General features: G+C 42.2%; 1 protein-coding gene across 1 annotated transcript in view; it reads right to left on the bottom strand.

The window, feature by feature from the left end:
- Positions 1-19,828, bottom strand: part of LOC126428354 (protein draper-like) — a 216,633-nt gene that overhangs the window by 124,496 nt on the left and 72,309 nt on the right. The window contains exon 6 of the mRNA XM_050090285.1: positions 8,859-8,979. Coding sequence (XP_049946242.1) covers positions 8,859-8,979 — 121 coding nt within the window. The remainder of the gene's footprint in view (positions 1-8,858; positions 8,980-19,828) is intronic.

Below are 19,828 nucleotides of genomic sequence, written 5' to 3'. Positions count from 1 at the left end.
ATTATGACCCTCTTCAACTGTCAGCAGTCTCTGTCGGTCAACAGACAATGTCAGCCTGTACGCTTTTGTGCTGTACGTGTCCCTTCACATTTCCACTTCACTATCACTTTGGAAACAGTGGACCTAGGGATGATTAGGAGTGTGGAAATCTTGCATACAGACATAAGACACAAGTGACACCCGATCACCTGACCACGTTCGAAGTCCATGAGTTCCGTGGAGTGCCCCCATTCTGCTCTCTCACCATGTCTAATGAGGTCACTGACATGGAATACCTGGCAATAGGCGGCAGCAGAATGCACCTAATATGTAAAACATATGTTTCTGGGGGTGTCCGGATACATTTGATCACATAGTGTAGTTGAAACTTTTATTTAAGATGATATGGAATAGGGTTTATTATTTAAAAGTTTGGTTGTGTTACCTCATTAAAATAATCTAACTGCTCTAAAGAAGAATATACTATTAAAAGAAAATTCTTATAAAGTTGTAACATAAGCAAGTCACATTACACACTATTTCTATGTAGTAAAAGTGTTTTTTTTTTAAATTCAATTGTCATGTATTTTATTTAAAGGCTAGTATTTTTTTTAGACCAAAGTTTTACTCTGTTTAAAAACACATTAGTTTAAAAGCTACTGATGTACAAAATTCCATGTACCAGAAATTTCTAACTCTAAAATGAAATTTCTTCCAGAAGTCATTATTATAGTTTTATTGTCCTGAATTTTCTGTTAATGAATGTGTGCAAGCTTTTTAAAATTGGTATTTTCACTATACAGTCATTGTAATTCTTAGTTTCTAGACTCTTCTCATGCCAAAAGATAAACACAGGATGAGTTGATTGACATTATTACGCAGTTTGAAATCACCCTGACTACTGTCAAACAATTAGTGGCTGTTGTGAAGTCTCCTCTGCAGAAAGTACAGGATCTATCATCACCCATCCACTTGACTGCAAATGGTGTGTCAATGGTAGATCTGGGCATCCTGTACAGGGTGGACGGGGACCAGGGAGGACTCAGGGTGTTGTACATATCCACCTAACCAACCAGTCTGAGGTGCTGCCTTGCAGTGAAACTGAGCCAGTGGGATTCACACCACCTGTTTTGACGAAACTTAGTTTATCTGGTGTCAGAAGGAAGCAAACCAAAAGTGCATGGGTTTATTAATCACCAGCAGTTCAAATGTATGGCGAATAATGGTACACCTTAGGAAAAGGACAGGAAAGGACAGGAAAGGACCTCAGGTGCACTCAGAGTGTGTGTGTGTATATATATGCCTGGGGGACTCATTCAGTATGCTGAAGAAGCTATTCTGGCTGCCACTTTGGGAACAGGGTGCAACCAACTACAGATTGTGGTGCACGTTGGAACAAATGATGCCTGTCGTCTGGGATTCAAGGTCATTCTTGGGTCATTCCAGGGACTGGCAGAGAAGATTGAGAAGACAAGCCTTGCATGTGGAGATTCAACGAAGCTCACAATTTGTACCATTGTCTCCAGAACCGTTTGTGGTCCTTTAGTTCTGAGTCGGGTGAAAGGTCTGAACCAGAGACTTTGAAGGTTCTGTGAAAAGCTAGGCTGCAACTTCCTGCACTTGTGACATAGGTTTGAGGACTGTAGGATTCACCTAAGTAGGTAAGGTGTGCACTACATAACAGAGGCTGCGACAAATGGGAAATGGAGTTGGTGAGTTTGCCACAGTAGAAAGAAACTCAAATCCACCAATATGAGATTGTCTGGGCAAGACTCAATGACAGTGGTGGGCATAAAATGAAAATTTGATCCTTCTATTGCCCACCAGACTCATCTATTGATGGAACCAAAAACTCTAGAGAAAACCTCAGTTTAATTGTGCATTGGTTTCCCAGTGGAGACTTTGATCATTCAACAATTAATTGGGAAAATTACAGTTTTATTAGTGGTGGGCGTGATAAGACATCCTGTGAAACTTTTCTAAATGCCTTCTCTGAAAACTACCAGGAACAGGTAGCTAAGGGCCCCACTAATCAAGGAAATATATTGGATTTAATGGCAACCGATAGACCTGACGTCTTTGAGGATGCCTACATTGAAACTGGTCTCAGTGACCATGATGCTGTTCTGGAAACAATGATTACCAAAGTACAAATGACAACTACAGCAAGCAGGAAGATATAGATGTTCAGTAAACTACATAAAATATCAGTGAGGAACTTGAAACTTTCAGCACAGGACAGGAGCATGTAGACAAACTCTGGCTGAAGTTTAGAAGAATAGTTGACCATGCACTGGGTACATAGGTACCCAGTAGAACAGTTCATAATGGGAGACAACATCCAATGTATACAGTCACTGTAAATAAACATCTAAAGAAAAACAGAGTACTGCATAATAGGTGCAATACAAAGCATAGGGCTATAGATAGAGAGATGCTGAATGAAATGTGTTTGGCTGGCAAGGCAGCAATGTGTGGTGCCTTCAATGACTACCATAGCAGAATATTGTCAAGTGATCTTTCACAGAACCCAAAGAAATTGTGGCCATATTTAGAAGCCTGTTAGTGACACTAAAGTTAGTGTCAAGTCCCTAGTGGATGAGACAGTAACAGAAGTTGAGGGTAGCAAAGAAAAAGCAGAAATACTTAACTCCAAATGTTCTTTCGTGAAGGACAACCCAAGAGAATTGCCCCAATTTAATACTTGTACCATTGAAAAGGTGAGTGAAATAAGTATTAGTTCAGTGGCGTAAGGAAGCAGCTGAAATCATTAAAACTGAATGAAGCTCCAGGTCTCAATGGAATCCCTGTCAAATTCTATAGTGAACTTTTGGCTGAATTAGCCCGTCTTCTATCTATAATCTATTGTAGATCCCTCAAACAAAAAACCAGGCCCAGTTCATGGGAAAAGGCACAGGTCACAACCATCTACAAAAAGGTAGGGTAGGGGAATGGATCCACAAAACTACTGTCCAATATCCTTGACATCAATATGTTGTAGAATCTTAGAACACATTCTGAGTTCAAACATAATGAGACACCTTGAACAGAATGACCTGCCCAGTACCAATGAGAATGGATTTTGGAAACTTCATAATGTGAAACCCAACTTGCACTTTTCTCACATGACACACTGAATGCTTTGGATCAAGGCAGTATTTCTTGATTTGCAAAAAGTATTTCACTGAGAACCACACCTAAACTTATTGGCAGAAGTACAATCACGTGGTGTATCAAGCAAAATTTGTGACTTGACTGAGAAATTTTGATCAGGGAGGACGCTAACTGTGATTTTGGATGTAGAGTCATCGTCAGATGTAGAAGTAACTTTGGGTGTGCCCCAGGGAAGTGTGTTGGGCCTTTGCTGTTCATATTATATATTAATGACCCTGCAGATAATATTAATATTAAAATCAGAATTTTTTCAGATGATGCAGTTATTTATAATGAAGTACCATCTGAGAGAAGCTGCATAAATATACAGTCAGAACATGATAAGATTTTAATGCGGTGCACAGGATGGTAACTTGCTCTAAATGTTCAGAAATGTAAAATTGTGCGTTTCACATAATGAAAAAATGTAGTATCCTATGACTATAATATCAATGAGTCACTGTTGGAATCAGCCAAATCATACAAGTAACTGGGTGTAACAATTTGTAGGGATATGATAAGATAGTTTCAGTTGTGGGTAAGGCAGGTGGTAGATTTGGGTTTATTGGTAGAATACTGGAGAAGGGCAATCTGTCTACAACAGGGATTGGAGAAGTGCAATCTGGCTACAAAGGAGATTGCTTAGAATCACTTGAGCAACTGGTTCCAGAATTTTGCTCAAGTGTGTGGGACCCATACCAGATAGGACTAACAGTGGATATTGAACATATACAGAGAATGGCAGGACAAATGGTCACAGGGTTGTTTAATCTGTGGGGAGTGTCACAGAGATACCAAAGGAGCTGAACTGGAAGACTCTTGAAGATAGAAGTAAACTATCCCAAGAAAGTCTATTAACAAAGTTTCAAGAAATGGCTTTAAATGATGACTCCGGGAATATGCTGTAGCTCCGTACATATTGCTCTCATAGGGACTGTCAGGATAAGATTAGAATAATTACTGCATATGCAGAAGCATTGAAACAACCATTCTACCCGCACTCCATATGTTAATGGAATGGGAAGAAACCCTAATGGCTGCCACAATGGGATGTACCCTCTGCCATGCATCTTATGGTAGTTTTCAGAGTACAAATGTAGGTGTAGGTGTAGGTGTAGGTGTAGATAATTTATAAATACTAGCAAAGTGTAGCAAGATGTGTCCAAGTATCAGTCTTTCGTCTGCATCACATAAACATTGTATCATGTCTCTCAGTTCTGTATTCTGTGATTTTTTTTAGCAATACAGAGACAGAAAAAACAATCACAACATCAAGGAGGAGTTATGAGACAAAAACAAAAGTTGGTAGGTATGTTTCTGTGGTGTCACTGCCAGACACCACACTTGCTAGGTGGTAGCCTTTAAATCGGCCGCAGTCCATTAGTATATATCTCTTGATGTCTTTGCTACATCCACCGCATCAGGCTCCTGTGCAGCAGCAGATACCTGCTTTTGCCCCAGGCGACATTGTCTACTACCGCCACTATCGAGGTTCACGGCTTTGGCTCGAAGGGCGCATTCTTCGCTGCCTTGGATGCGCTATGTATCTGGTTTTGGGGGCCTCTGGTGAGGTGCGCTGGCATCTCAATCAGCTGTGCCTCTGTCGTCGCACGGGATCTGCCGCTCCCCGTCTGCTTTCAGCGACGGTGCCGTCCGTCAGCACCCCAGGGACCCATCTACTGGCTCACCTCAGCCCTGGGTGTTACCGACGCTGCCTTCCTTTTTGCCCCATGGCGACGCACCGCCACTGCCGCCTGTTCTCCCGCCGGCGACGCCTGCAGTGGACGCGTCGCTGCAGCCGTCTGGTGCCTCCCTGGGTCACGCACTGCCGATCACTTCCAGTGACCAGTTGTCCTCCGACATGCAACTCTTGCCCACTCCGGACCATATGTTGTCTTTGCCCGTCAGGTGCCCCGGCCCGATGGAGGTTGACCCTTCGGCCCCTCCTGTCTCTCTACGGGCACATACACCGCATGTTGGCTTGCACCCTGGAGTAGGTTTTGAGGCGTTCCCTAGCTCCCCGCAGTCTGAGTGGCAAGGTGCGGGTGGCACAGCCTCGCCTGTTGTTAGGCTCCCCACCTCGTCGCATACGTCAACATGGGGTCTTCCTCACGGCGGGCGGAGGCCTTATACCACAACCGTAAGCCGATTTGTGGGGGAGGAATGTGGTGTCACCGCCAGACACCACACTTGCTAGGTGGTAGCCTTTAAATCGGCCGCGGTCCACTAGTATACGTCGGACCCACCTGTCGCCATTGTCAGTGATTGCAGACCAAGCGCTGCCACACGACAGGTCTAGAGAGACTCCCTAACATTCGCCCCAGTTGGGCAGCCGACTTTGCTAGTGATGGTTCACTGACTACTTACGCTCTCATTTGCGGAGACGACAGTTTAGCATAGCCTTCAGCTACGTCATTTGCTACGACCTAGCAAGGTGCCATATTCAGTTACTACACTGAACAGATAATATTGTGAATCATGTACCATCAAGAGTGACATTCATCATTAATGGATTAAAGTATCAAAGTAATTACGTCCGCTTTCTGAATTCTAATTCCTTGTCATGCTCCAGACCTCACGTCAGTATAGTTCTTCCCTCCTCACGCCGGCCTGCGTGAGCAAAAACACGTGCATTTCGGCCTCCTCTAGCAACACGGTGTTGGCTCTTCAGCCAACACAACAGATTCTACATCTGAAAGATGTCTCTTCAAATTTCATGCCAGTCACTAAGAGTGGCACTAGTATCACCACTATGAAGATGCAAATCAGGTTTGCTTTAAATATATGCTGTTAACAGTCATGATCACTAGTTACCTGGAGATAGTGAGTTGATGTCAGCCATTATCAACACCTCACCGAGTTTGAATGAGGTCGTGTAATAGGGCCATGAGGAGTTGGATTTTCATTCCACGATATTGCAAAAAGACCTTGCAGGAATGTAGCCACTGCACACGATTGCTGGCAGAGAATGTACAATCACAAGAAGAGTGGGTTCCGGACCGCCACATGGCACTACCGCGAGGGAAGACAATTGTGTTCTGCATGTAGTCCTGGTACACCCTACTCCATCTGCAGCAGCAATCTGAGCAGCAGTTGACACCACAGTGATCAGTTACTTAAAGGACATCTCCGAGCCAAATGCCCTGTGGCATGCATTCCACCAACACCAAAACACTCCAGTGACGTCTAGTGAGAGCTCGCTGGATGGCAGGGTCGAGGTCTGTTGTGTTTTCTAATGAAAGCTGGTACTGTCTTGATCCCAGTGATGGCCACATGTTGGCTAGAAAGACGCCAGCTGAGGGTCTGCATGCAAGACACACTGGACCTACACCTGGTGTCAAGGTCTGGGGTGTGATTTCATATGACAGCAGGAACACTCTCATGGTTATCCACACAACGTGACTACAAAATTGTATGTAAATCTGGTGAATTGACCTGTTGTGCTACCATTCATGGACAGTATTTCAGGGGGTGTGTTCCAACAGGAACACTCACCCATATACCACTGTTGTAACCCAACATGCTTTACGATCTGTCTCCAATCACGTGCATATGGGACATCATCGGATAACAGCTCATGTGTCATCCACAAACAGCATTAACCGTCCTTGTGTTGACTGACCAAGTGCAACAGGCATGGAACTCCATCCCACAAACTGACATCTGGCACATGTAAAACACAATGCATGCATATTTGCATGCTCACATTCAACATTCTGGCAGTTAAACTGGTTATTAATGTACGAACATTTCAGATTTTCAATGGTTTATATCACACTTACATTACCTGCTATCTTACTCACTTAAATATTTTCCCTAGGCAAATGAACTCCCAAAATTTCATAACTCTACACTAATTATTTTTTGGTGCTGTGATTTTTTTCTTACAATGTACACTCCTGGAAATGGAAAAAAGAACACATTGACACCGGTGTGTCAGACCCACCATACTTGCTCCGGACACTGCGAGAGGGCTGTACAAGCAATGATCACACGCACGGCACAGCGGACACACCAGGAACCGCGGTGTTGGCCGTCGAATGGCGCTAGCTGCGCAGCATTTGTGCACCGCCGCCGTCAGTGTCAGCCAGTTTGCCGTGGCATACGGAGCTCCATCGCAGTCTTTAACACTGGTAGCATGCCGCGACAGCGTGGACGTGAACCGTATGTGCAGTTGACGGACTTTGAGCGAGGGTGTATAGTGGGCATGCGGGAGGCCGGGTGGACGTACCGCCGAATTGCTCAACACGTGGGGCGTGAGGTCTCCACAGTACATCGATGTTGTCGCCAGTGGTCGGCGGAAGGTGCACGTGCCAGTCGACCTGGGACCAGACCGCAGCGACGCACGGATGCACGCCAAGACCGTAGGATCCTACGCAGTGCCGTAGGGGACCGCACTGCCACTTCCCAGCAAATTAGGGACACTGTTGCTCCTGGGGTATCGGCGAGGACCATTCGGAACCGTCTCCATGAAGCTGGGCTACGGTCCTGCACACCGTTAGGCCGTCTTCCGCTCACGCCCCAACATCGTGCAGCCCGCCTCCAGTGGTGTCGCGACAGGCGTGAATGGAGGGACGAATGGAGACGTGTCGTCTTCAGCGATGAGAGTCGCTTCTGCCTTGGTGACAATGATGGTCGTATGCGTGTTTGGCGCCGTGCAGGTGAGCGCCACAATCAGGACTGCATACGACCGAGGCACACAGGGCCAACACCCGGCATCATGGTGTGGGGAGTGATCTCCTACACTGGCCGTACACCACTGGTGATCATCGAGGGGACACTGAATAGTGCACGGTACATCCAAACCGTCATTGAACCCATCGTTCTACCATTCCTAGACCGGCAAGGGAACTTGCTGTTCCAACAGGACAATGCACGTCCGCATGTATCCCGTGCCACCCAACGTGCTCTAGAAGGTGTAAGTCAACTACCCTGGCCAGCAAGATCTCCGGATCTGTCCCCCATTGAGCATGTTTGGGACCGGATGAAGCATCGTCTCACGCGGTCTGCACGTCCAGCACGAACGCTGGTCCAACTGAGGCTCCAGGTGGAAATGGCATCGCAAGCCATTCCACAGGACTACATCCAGCATCTCTACGATCGTCTTCATGGGAGAATAGCAGCCTGCGTTGCTGCGAAAGGTGGATATACACTGTACTAGTGCCGACATTGTGCATGCTCTGTTGCCTGTGTCTATGTGCCTGTGGTTCTGTCAGAGTGATCATGTGATGTATCTGACCCCAGGAATGTGTCAATAAAGTTTCCCCTTCCTGGGACAATGAATTCACGGTGTTCTTATTTCAGTTTCCAGGAGTGTATTTTTGGAAGAAAATAAATGTCAAGAGAATTACTGCACAATGGTGGTCGAATTTACTCTGTAAAAAGTATGGGACCTAAGGCATAGAAGCCTACTAACTTATACAAACAAACTTCTAAACAATGAGAAAAAGCTAAGTACAACATAAAAGTTACTTGTACTTACTTCCCACAGAGATATGTCAAATGCTCAGATTACTGTTATCTATGCTAAAGGTGCACATAAAATTATCCATATTGGATGTTTTCTGTAACACAGTTTAGCAACTTGGAATCATTTGGAGATTAGAGGAAATGAACATTATGAGGGACACAGTCATTTCTGAACACACTTTGCCTGACATCGGTTCATGTCATTGCACTTTCCATTGACTTCAGCCCTACAGCCCTGGCTATTTTTATGTACGTACGGTCCATCCGGAGGTGCAGTAGCACTGGTGAGATGTGTGATTGCAGATCCCACCATTCTGGCAGTGGCAGTCCAACTTACAGTCCTCCCAATGCTTGCCTTCTGCACAAGGTTCCTGGCACCTGCAGAGCAACGCAAAACATCATTCAAACTGTGCTAACGTGTAATGTATACATACCACATTGGCAACTACTGACTGAGATGTTACTGTAGAGCATATCTATGTCTATATCTATATAATAGAGGGAAACATTCCACGTGGGAAAAATATATCTAAAAACACAGATGATGTGACTTACCGAACAAAAGTGCTGGCAGGTCGATAGACACACAAACAAACACAAACATACACACGAAATTCAAGCTTTCGCAACAAACTGTTGCCTCATCAGGAAAGAGGGAAAGAGAGGTAAAGACGAAAGGATGTGGGTTTTAAGGGAGAGGGTAAGGAGTCATTCCAATCCCGGGAGTGGAAAGACTTACCTTATGGGGAAAAAAGGACAGGTATACACTCGCGCGTGCGCGCGCCCACACACACACACACACACACACACACACACACACACACACACACACACACACACGCAGACATTTGTAAAGGCAGAGTTTGGTTCAAAAACTCTTTGCCTTTACAAATGTCTGCTTGTGTCTGTGTATGTGTGGATGCACATGTGTGTGTGTGCGCGCGTGTATATACCTGTCCTTTTTTCCCCCTAAGGTAAGTCTTTCCGCTCCCGGGATTGGAATGACTCCTTACCCTCTCCCTTAAAACCCACATACTTTCGTCTTTCCCTCTCCTTCCCTCTATCCTGCTGAGGCAACAGCTTGTTGTGAAAGCTTGAATTTCGTGTGTATGTTTGTGTGTCTATCGACCTGCCAGCACTTTTGTTCGGTAAGTCACATCATCTGTGTTTTTAGATATACACTCCTGGAAATGGACAAAAGAACACATTGACACCGGTGTGTCAGACCCACCATACTTGCTCCGGACACTGCGAGAGGGCTGTACAAGCAATGATCACACGCACGGCACAGCGGACACACCAGGAACCGCGGTGTTGGCCGTCGAATGGCGCTAACTGCGCAGCATTTGTGCACCGCCACCGTCAGTGTCAGCCAGTTTGCCGTGGCATACGGAGCTCCATCGCAGTCTTTAACACTGGTAGCATGCTGCGACAGCGTGGACGTGAACCGTATGTGCAGTTGACGGACTTTGAGTGAGGGCGTATAGTGGGCATGCGGGAGGCCGGGTGGACGTACCGCCGAATTGCTCAACACGTGGGGCGTGAGGTCTCCACAGTACATCGATGTTGTCGCCAGTGGTCGGCGGAAGGTGCACGTGCCCGTCGACCTGGGACCGGACCGCAGCGACGCACGGATGCACGCCAAGACCGTAGGATCCTACGCAGTGCCGTAGGGGACCGCACCGCCACTTCCCAGCAAATTAGGGACACTGTTGCTCCTGGGGTATCGGCGAGGACCATTCGCAACCGTCTCCATGAAGCTGGGCAATGGTCCCGCACACCGTTAGGCCATCTTCCGCTCACGCCCCAACACCGTGCAGCCCGCCTCCAGTGGTGTCGCGACAGGCGTGAATGGAGGGATGAATGGAGACGTGTCGTCTTCAGCGATGAGAGTCGCTTCTGCCTTGGTGCCAATGATGGTCGTATGCGTGTTTGGCGCCATGCAGGTGAGCGCCACAATCAGGACTGCATACGACCGAGGCACACAGGGCCAACACCCGGCATCATGGTGTGGGGAGCGATCTCCTACACTGGCCGTACACCTCTGGTGATCGTCGAGGGGACACTGAATAGTGCACGGTACATCCAAACCGTCATCGAACCCATCATTCTACCATTCCTAGACCGGCAAGGGAACTTGCTGTTCCAACAGGACAATGCACGTCCGCATGTATCCTGTGCCACCCAACGTGCTCTAGAAGGTGTAAGTCAACTACCCTGGCCAGCAAGATCTCCGGATCTGTTCCCCATTGAGCATGTTTGGGACCGGATGAAGCATCGTCTCACGCGGTCTGCACGTCCAGCACGAACGCTGGTCCAACTGAGGCTCCAGGTGGAAATGGCATCGCAAGCCATTCCACAGGACTACATCCAGCATCTCTACGATCGTCTTCATGGGAGAATAGCAGCCTGCGTTGCTGCGAAAGGTGGATATACACTGTACTAGTGCCGACATTGTGCATGCTCTGTTGCCTGTGTCTATGTGCCTGTGATTCTGTCAGTGTGATCATGTGATGTGTCTGACCCCAGGAATGTGTCAATAAAGTTTCCCCTTCCTGGGACAATGAATTCATGGTGTTCTTATTTCAATTTCCAGGAGTGTATATCTATATCTATATCTATATCTACATCTACATCTACATACATACTCTTCAAGGCCACCACATGGTGGATGAGGGACAGTACCCTTTACAACTGTTGTTCATTTCCTTTCCTGTTCCACTGGTTGGCCCCCATATGAGCACTAATTTCTCTCATCTTATCTTTGTGGTCCTTATGCAAAATTTACACTGGCAGCAGCAGAAATGGTCTGCAGTTGGCCCCAAATACCAGTTCTCTAAACTTGCACAATATTGTTTTCCAAAAGGAGTGTCATCTTCTCTCCAGATATCCCCATTTGAGTTTACAAAGCCTCTCTGTAATACGTTCATGTTATTCAAACCCGACTATAACAAATCTAGTAGCTCCCCTTGGAATTGCTTTAATGTCTTCCTTCAGTCCAACCTAGTGTGGATCCCGTACACTTGAGCAGTACTCAAGAATGGGTTGTACTAATGTCTCATATGCAGCTTCCTTCACAGATAAACCACCCTTCCTAAAATTCTCCCAATAAGCTGAAATCGATAACTCGCCTTCTCTATCACAATACTCACACGCTCATTCCATCTTGTATCACTTTGCAAAATTATGACTACATATTTAATCTATGTGTGTCCATCAACACATCACTAATGCTATATTCAAAAATTATGGGATTGTTTCCCCTAATCATCCGCATTAACTTACATTTCCTGCATTTAGAGTTAGCTCCCATTCATCACACCAACTAGAAATTCTGTGTAAGTCCTCTTATATCCCCATACAGCCACTCAATGACAACACCTTCCTGTACACAACTACTTCAGCAGCAAGCCACCATAAATTGCTGTCCACCCTTTCTGTGAGAACTTTTATACGTATAGCAAACAACGGTGATCCTATCACACTTCCCTGCAGCATTTCTGAGGATACAATTGTCTCTGATGAACACTTGCCATCAAGGAGCACATACTGGGCTCTATAATTTAAAAAGTCTTGGAGCTACTCACATATCTGGGAATGTAATCTGTAAGCTCAGACCTTTGTCAACAGGCTGAAATGGTGCACCACATCAAACTATTTTCAGAAATCTAGGAATACGGAATCTGCCTGTTGCTCTCCATCCATGGTTTGTAAGACAACATGTGAGAAAAGGGCAAACTGAGTTTTCCATAGCAATGCTCTCTAAATATATACTGCTTTGTGGACAGAGCTTTTTCTGTCTTGATGAAATTTATTATATTAGAACTCAGGATGTCTTTAAGAATTCTGCAACAAACCAGTGTTAAGGATAATGGTCTGTAATTGTGGGGGTCCATTCTTTCATCTGTCTTATATACTGGAGTCACCTGTACTTTTTCGCAGCCACTCGGGACTTCACACTAGGTGAGAGATTTGTGATGAATGCAAACTAAGTAAAGGAACAATGCCCCAGAATACTCTCTGTAAAATCAAATTAAGATTTCATCTGGATCTGGTGACTTATTTGTTTTCAATCCCTTCAGTTGCTTCTCTATGCCACAGGTGCCTATTTGTATGTCCTCTATGTGGGTATCTTTGCAGATACACAATTGGTACAATGAATATGTGACTAACAGAACACTGAATGTACTACAGAAATGAAAATAACATCCGCTGTGCTCTAAGGAATCTTAAAAACATCTAGTATTGTCCATATATGTCAACAATTTACCAGATAGTGCTGCTGATCCTAGTGATGGTACATCTCATTGTTTTTAACAGTGGTCTGGACAGCCAATTGTTTCTTTCATTCAGTCAGTGTTTTCGGTTGACTGAAACAACTGAATGAAACTAGTGTTTGTCGCCATGTCAGTTATATGATTGTTTTTTCATTCACTTTCCAGGTTTGGGTGGTTTCACTTAATGAGAGAGAACTGATCAAGATCTTTCAAGATGGCGGCTACAGTAAAAGTTAAGCAAGTGTCCTTCCAGAAAAACTTAAATTTTGCCGTAAAAAAGAAATCGTGTGAAAATTGTAAAGACGAAATCAAGAAACTGAATGAACGCATAACGAGCTTACAGTTCATAATCGGCAGTTTGAAAACGGACATTTCGAAAATACAACAAGAAAATAGTGAACTGAACACGCTAAAACTTGTGCGAGATAGTTCGTCCGTTACGGAAAAGTGGTCAAATGTAAAGTGCAAAAACAGCAAGTCCAAAGTGCAAATTCGGAAAACCTGCGAAAGTTACGCAAGCTTTGTGCACGAAAACACATTTCAAGTACTTTCGATCGCCGATAGTGAAAATGCAACTTACAGTTCGCATGAACGTTGGGAAAAGCAAAATGGCACTTTGGGGAATAAGGTAAGAGAAGAAAATTTACTGACGCAAACAACTGTGAAGGAGGTCAATATAAATGTGCCGACCAAAAATTGTGTCGAAGTGTGTGGTAAAACAATACAAAACGATTCGCAAATTGTGAACTCCTATAACAGGAAACTGTTTGTGTTTTCAGACAGCCATGGTCGTGGACTTCCTAGTAAACTAAAAGAAACAACTGAAACATTTTCGTGTGGTATAGTGAAACCGGGAGCCCCACTTAGCGAAATTAAAAAAATGACCGAATCCGCAGAGACAAAAAATCTGCATGATAAAGACTTCGTTGTACTTATGGGAGGCGCAAACGATGTCTACAAAAATGAAACATTAAGTGCAACGCGCGATCTTAAACAGTGTCTGAGGAACCTCACTCACACTAACGTAATACTTGTCAATATTCCGCATCGCTATGATCTTGTAAGATGGTCATGTGTTAACAGGGAAATAGAAAGTGCCAACAGTCAGTTTGCAAAAATCTGCAAACATTTTAAAAACGTGAAATGCGTTGATATAAGCAGTATTGGACGTAGATTCCACACGCAACACGGACTTCACCTGAATGGCTTGGGGAAAGAATATCTGACAAGCCTGATAACCAGGGTAATAAAAAACCACCAAAACAAATTCAAAACCAAAACGATAATTGCATTGCCATCGCCTGACTCCATTACGAAAACACTTCAAAAAAATTCATTAGAAACTTCATCATCAGCAGCAAAACATGTAAAAAAAGACCAAATTTTAACAGAAAGAACAGTGGACATCGATTTCAACAACAAAAGAACTACTGTTCCTCATCAGCCAAGTATTATTTTAGACGAAAATAACAAAAACGAGAAGACTCCAAGTTCACAAGGAAACACAGCAGTAGTGGTAGACCCAACATTTGAAGTGTCAGAAACAGCACCTCCATCAACAACAACAAATAGAAGGCTGTTGGACAGAAGAAATGCTGAGCCTCCTTCTCATCTCAACGATTTTTTATGTGTGGGCCCGAAGAAAAAGAAGTGACAACAGTAGGTAGTGTCAGGTGTCTCCTCTCTCCTGTCTCAAGGCAGACTCCAATGGATTCTCAGTCAGGTAACACCACTAATAGAATGAAAAAGCAAGAGGAAGGCATCTCTTTCTTTCATCAAAATATAAGGGGCCTCTTAAACAAAATAGATCAATTCCTTAATAACATTAGTGAAAAGGACAGTATAAATAATGCCCAGATTTTGTGCTTAACTGAGCACCATGTTACTGATAAATGTGCCTTGCCATCTATAGCAAGTTATACTTTAGTAACATACTACTGTAGGGAAAGTAAAGATAAAGGTGGAGTAGCAATTTATGTTAAGGATAGTGTAGCATACAAAGCTATAGATATTAAGAAATAATGTGTGGAACAACAATTTGAGGCATGTGCCACAGAAATAACAACTAAATTCTATCCAATAATAGTGTTGGCTGTCTACAGGGCTCCTTCAGGTGACATAAAAACTTTTCTGCATTCAATGGAACTCCTTCTGTCATGGTTACTTTCAAAAGCGAAGGATATTGTAGTATTAGGTGATTTTAATATAAACTTTTTGACAGAAAATAAGAATAAAATAGACTTTGAGATTGTGATGAACTTACTCAATCTGACTTCAGTAATAAATTTCCCAACAAGAATTACATCTGAGTGCCAAACTATGATAGACAACGTTTTTTTAGATGTAAATAGACATCAGAACTATATTGTCAGGCAGGTTATAAGTGGGCTTTCAGATCATGATGGACAAATTCTCACTATTTATGACGTTAATCTGTTCAAAAAAGAATTTCCTCGATGGAAAGTCATAAGAGTAATTAATGAAAAGGCGAAAGGAACTTTCAACCACAGGTTGCAGCAAATGGATTGGTCTTTAGTATATAGCCATGATGATGTTGATACTAAATTTAACTGTTTTATAAATGAATTCTGTGCTCTTTTTGAAGAAATATTTCCCAAGAAATGGGTCAGAAACAGTGCTTCCAATTCTGTAAGCAAGCCTTGGATTACAAAAGGTATAAAACAGTCATGTAAAACCAAAAGGGAAACTTATGCTGCAATAAGATTCTGTAAAGATGTAGAAAAATGGGAACACTATAGAATATACTGTAAAATTTTGAAGAAACTAATACAGAAATCAAAAGCCCTTTATTATGAGAAGAAAATAATAAAATAAAAGCAATTTGGAGCATTGTAAAAAAAGAAACAGGAAGAGATACAACAAGTAAAGAAGATATAAATAATATCAGATATGAAGGTATCCTAATAGATAACCCCAAAAGGGTGGCTGAGATTTTTAATAACCACTTCCTATCAGTATCTCAACAGATTGGTTGCAAGCCCAATGTTGATGAAGCTGTAACTCTTTGTCAAGCTGTATATTCTAACACAATTTCAGAAATGCACCTTAATCCTGTCACTGTAGAAGAAATTCAAAAAATCATCATGTCTCTAAAAAGTACGAATTCTGCAGGGGTTGATAATATATCTAGTAATTTATTGAAATATTCCTGTGTGTGGATAAGGGACATTCTCTGTCATATTTTCAATGCTTCCCTTCAGAAAGGTGTTGTTCCCAGTAGACTTAAGTATGCCATTGTGAAGCCCCTGTACAAAAAGGAGGATAAAGCTGAACTAACTAACTATCGACCTATCTCTTTGCTGACAGCTTTCTCCAAAATTCTAGAAAAGCTAATACATGTAAGAATTACTGATCATCTCATGAAGAATGGAGTTCTAAGCAAAAGCCAGTTTGGCTTTCAAAAGGGCCGTTCAACAGAAGACGCAGTCTACGCACTTGCAAATGAAGTTCTAGAAACCCTTAATGAAAAAATGCTAGCACTTGGTGTCTTCTGCGATTTATCCAAAGCGTTTGACTGTGTTGATCACCAGATTCTCTTGCAAAAAGCAAAATTAGTAGGAATAAGTGGTGTTGCAGGCAATTGGCTACAGTCGTACCTCCAAGACAGAAAACAAAAAGTTGTGTTGAATAGCTCGGGTGGAGTATGTGACACTTCCTCAGATTCTGAATGGAGTTCCATTACATGTGGAGTGCCCCAGGGCTCAATTCTTGGGCCACTATTATTCCTGATTTTTATAAATGATCTACCATCATGTACAAGCCTGCCGTGTAAATTTACATTATTTGCTGATGATACCACAATTTTTATGAGCAGTAGAACAGTCAACAATCTTGAGGAACTCAGTAATCACATACTCTCAGATATGGTTAATTGGTTCAAGGTGAATGGTCTCTCATTAAATTCCAGTAAGACCAGCTTTATTCAATTCTGTACAAAAACAGAAAAAGAGAGAGAGATAAGTGTGACATGTGGTAATCAACCAATAGTCAGAATGGAAACAACAAAATTTCTTGGAGTGCACATTGACAAGAAAATGAACTGGTCTTCACATATTATTGATCTCTGTAAGAGGCTTAGCTCTGCTACCTATGCTTTACGGGTTGTCACTACATGTGTTGAACCTAACACTGCAAAAGTGGCCTATTATGGCTATTTTCATTGTCTCATTGAGTACGGAATTATTTTTTGGGGCAACCAGCCATTAGCAAGGAAAGTGTTCATTGCACAGAAGCGAGCTTTAAGAATTATATGTAGATTGCGCCCAAGAGACTCTTGTAGAAATAGTTTTCGTAATCTTAAAATATACACAACTACATGCCAATATATTTTTTCTCTCATGTGTTTTGTTTGTAAAAATATAGATATATTTCAACCAAATAGTAATTATCATGAGCATAACACACGGAGGAAGAATGACATACACAGTGAACTCAGAAATTTGAGCTTGGCACAAAAGGGTGTCCATTACACTGGAGCAAAACTCTTCAATGCTCTTCCTCCCGAAATAAAGACAAAGAGTCATAACAATAGCGAGTTTAAGAAAGCACTAAAAATATTTCTGCTAGAAAAAGCCTTTTACAGTCCAGATGAATTTTTAACTAAATAAATTGTAATATTTTAATATTATATAATACAAGTTGACATAATGCCACTACGAATTTTATTTAACCTGAGATCTGTATCTGTGTGTGCTCCGTATCTGTTTTCTGTAGTGTTTTAATAATTCTAAGAAAATATGTATTTTCTTTTTCTATATTGCTGCCCAAAGAATTTACTGTATAAGTTTTTATATAATTATGTACTCAAATTTCTGTATATGCTATAAGATTATCAGACTGTATTTGTAAAAAACTGACTCGTTCCACGTCCTTGTGTATTCAACACAGTTGACCTATGGAACACGAAATAAATCAAATCAAATCAAATCAAATCAATACAAATTTTCTCTAACTCCAAGTTTCTGTGATTACAGTTACACAATTTTTCAGCTTTTTCAATTTTACATAAACCGGGACTAGAATATCCAACTTGTTAGAGTGAAATTATGTACCATATTTCAAGGAGAGGTGAATAAAACTTACATTACTAAAATTTATTTCCAAAATTTATGTCTTCGTTTGCTTGAAAGAGTACAGTGGGAGTTGATTTATGGTCCAGATGACTCTGTAGATCAGTTCTTGAGTTACGTAGATAAGTTGGATAGAGCCTTTGAGAGAAATGAGAGGTTAAATAATGGCAGATTTGGCAATCAATCATCTGAGGGGTGGAATCACAGCAGGAATCAAGGCAAGAGTGATAATGAAAATCAGAATAATAATGGTGGTTAGTGATAATAGATGGATCAACCATAGGAATGAGAATGGAAACAGAGGATATGACAACAGGGAGAGACCTCAGGGGAATAGTAACAGACAATTAGATAATCGCCAATCAAGACAAGGCAATGTAAACTGACGGACACCTCATTGGGAGCCTATCAGTTTGGGGCTAAACACCTCCAGCCTAGAGACCTTGAAGGTAGATACACAAGACAGAGTAATTGAAGATATTGCAATGGAAATGACAGAACCAATGTAAGAAGAGCACATCAGATTAGCAAATTACAGTTTGACAGTAAATTCTGGAAAAGTATGAATGAAAGTGTTGAAGATAGAAGTAATAGCATCTGTAAGAATGTTGAAAAAGTTCCCTTAGAGGAGGAAACTATCTCAGTTCTATATAATCAGTATGACAAGGAAGTTTGCAAAGAAAATGTTGGTTGTGATAATAATATTGATGAGTTTGGATTAAGTAAATTAATGGAGGAAGAACCTATCCCTGTTAAGCACTTAAGGGATGAGACTTGTACTAGTGTACTTGTCAACAATTCTGATGATCATTGTATAGATGTTGTAGAAGTGTCTAGTATTGGAGATGATAGCATGTGTGGTAATATTGATAGTGGAAGTGTCAGTAGTAATGATGAATGGGAGGAAGAATTAGACTGCATGGTGTATACGGAGGTTCAAGAAGATTTAATTAATGGTGAAGATGGTGATGTCAGTAGTATTTGTGAAGAATATGAGAACCAGATTGTGCCAATGGAAACTGGGAAGGTATCATCAGTAAGGAACATGTGTAAAGCCAATATGATTTAGATGTGACGCTACAAACTTTAAAGAATACTTACAAGGGTTATAGTAACAATGACAGAGTAAAAATGGTCATCAAAATTATTTGTGAAGAACTGCATTCCAACTGGGAAGGTATAACCAATCAGCAGGCTTACAGTGAGAGCAGTTCTGGGAAAAATAAACAGTGTGTAAAAGAGGGACATGACATCAAACAGTCATCTGATTTAACTCTAAATACAGACAAGTAAGAGAAATTGCGCAGGCAAGAATGGTATAAATGACTGACTTTAGAGAGATTGAGGATGATTTATTGCATGGTGATGAAGAATGCAGTGTGAAGATAAGTATGCTAAATTAGTGGCCACCAAACTAAAGGAAGCTGGGAGTTTAGAGAAAGAACACACAGATCAATTAGGTAGTTTGTTGTGGGAGTACAACAATGTGTTTAGTGAGAAACCTGGGAAAGTGAAAAACTATGTATGTAGACTTAATCTAAAACCTCATGAACCATTTTTTTAAAAACCATATGGAGTGGGTGTCAAACACCAAGAAAAAATTAAGATGATGTAAATGCCCTCAGGAGGACACCACATCTTTGTGTCAAGTGTGTGGAGAGCACTAGGTCTCCGAGCTATGTAGCATTCTATTTTCTTCTTTTCGTTTTCGGATGCTACATCTTTTACTCCTCTATAAACCTCTAATGAAGTTATCTCTTACTATAAATATTATCCATTCTCTGTAGTATAAGTTTTCTGTATGTAATATGAATTTTGAGTGACATTATTTGAGGAATAATTTGGAAATGTAAACTGTAT

Source organism: Schistocerca serialis, chromosome 12 (assembly GCF_023864345.2).
Source record: "Schistocerca serialis cubense isolate TAMUIC-IGC-003099 chromosome 12, iqSchSeri2.2, whole genome shotgun sequence".
In the NCBI taxonomy this organism is placed as follows: Eukaryota; Metazoa; Arthropoda; class Insecta; order Orthoptera; family Acrididae; genus Schistocerca; species Schistocerca serialis.
The sequence above is the reverse complement of the archived record's forward strand: the minus strand, read 5'-3'. Positions and strand labels throughout refer to the sequence as shown.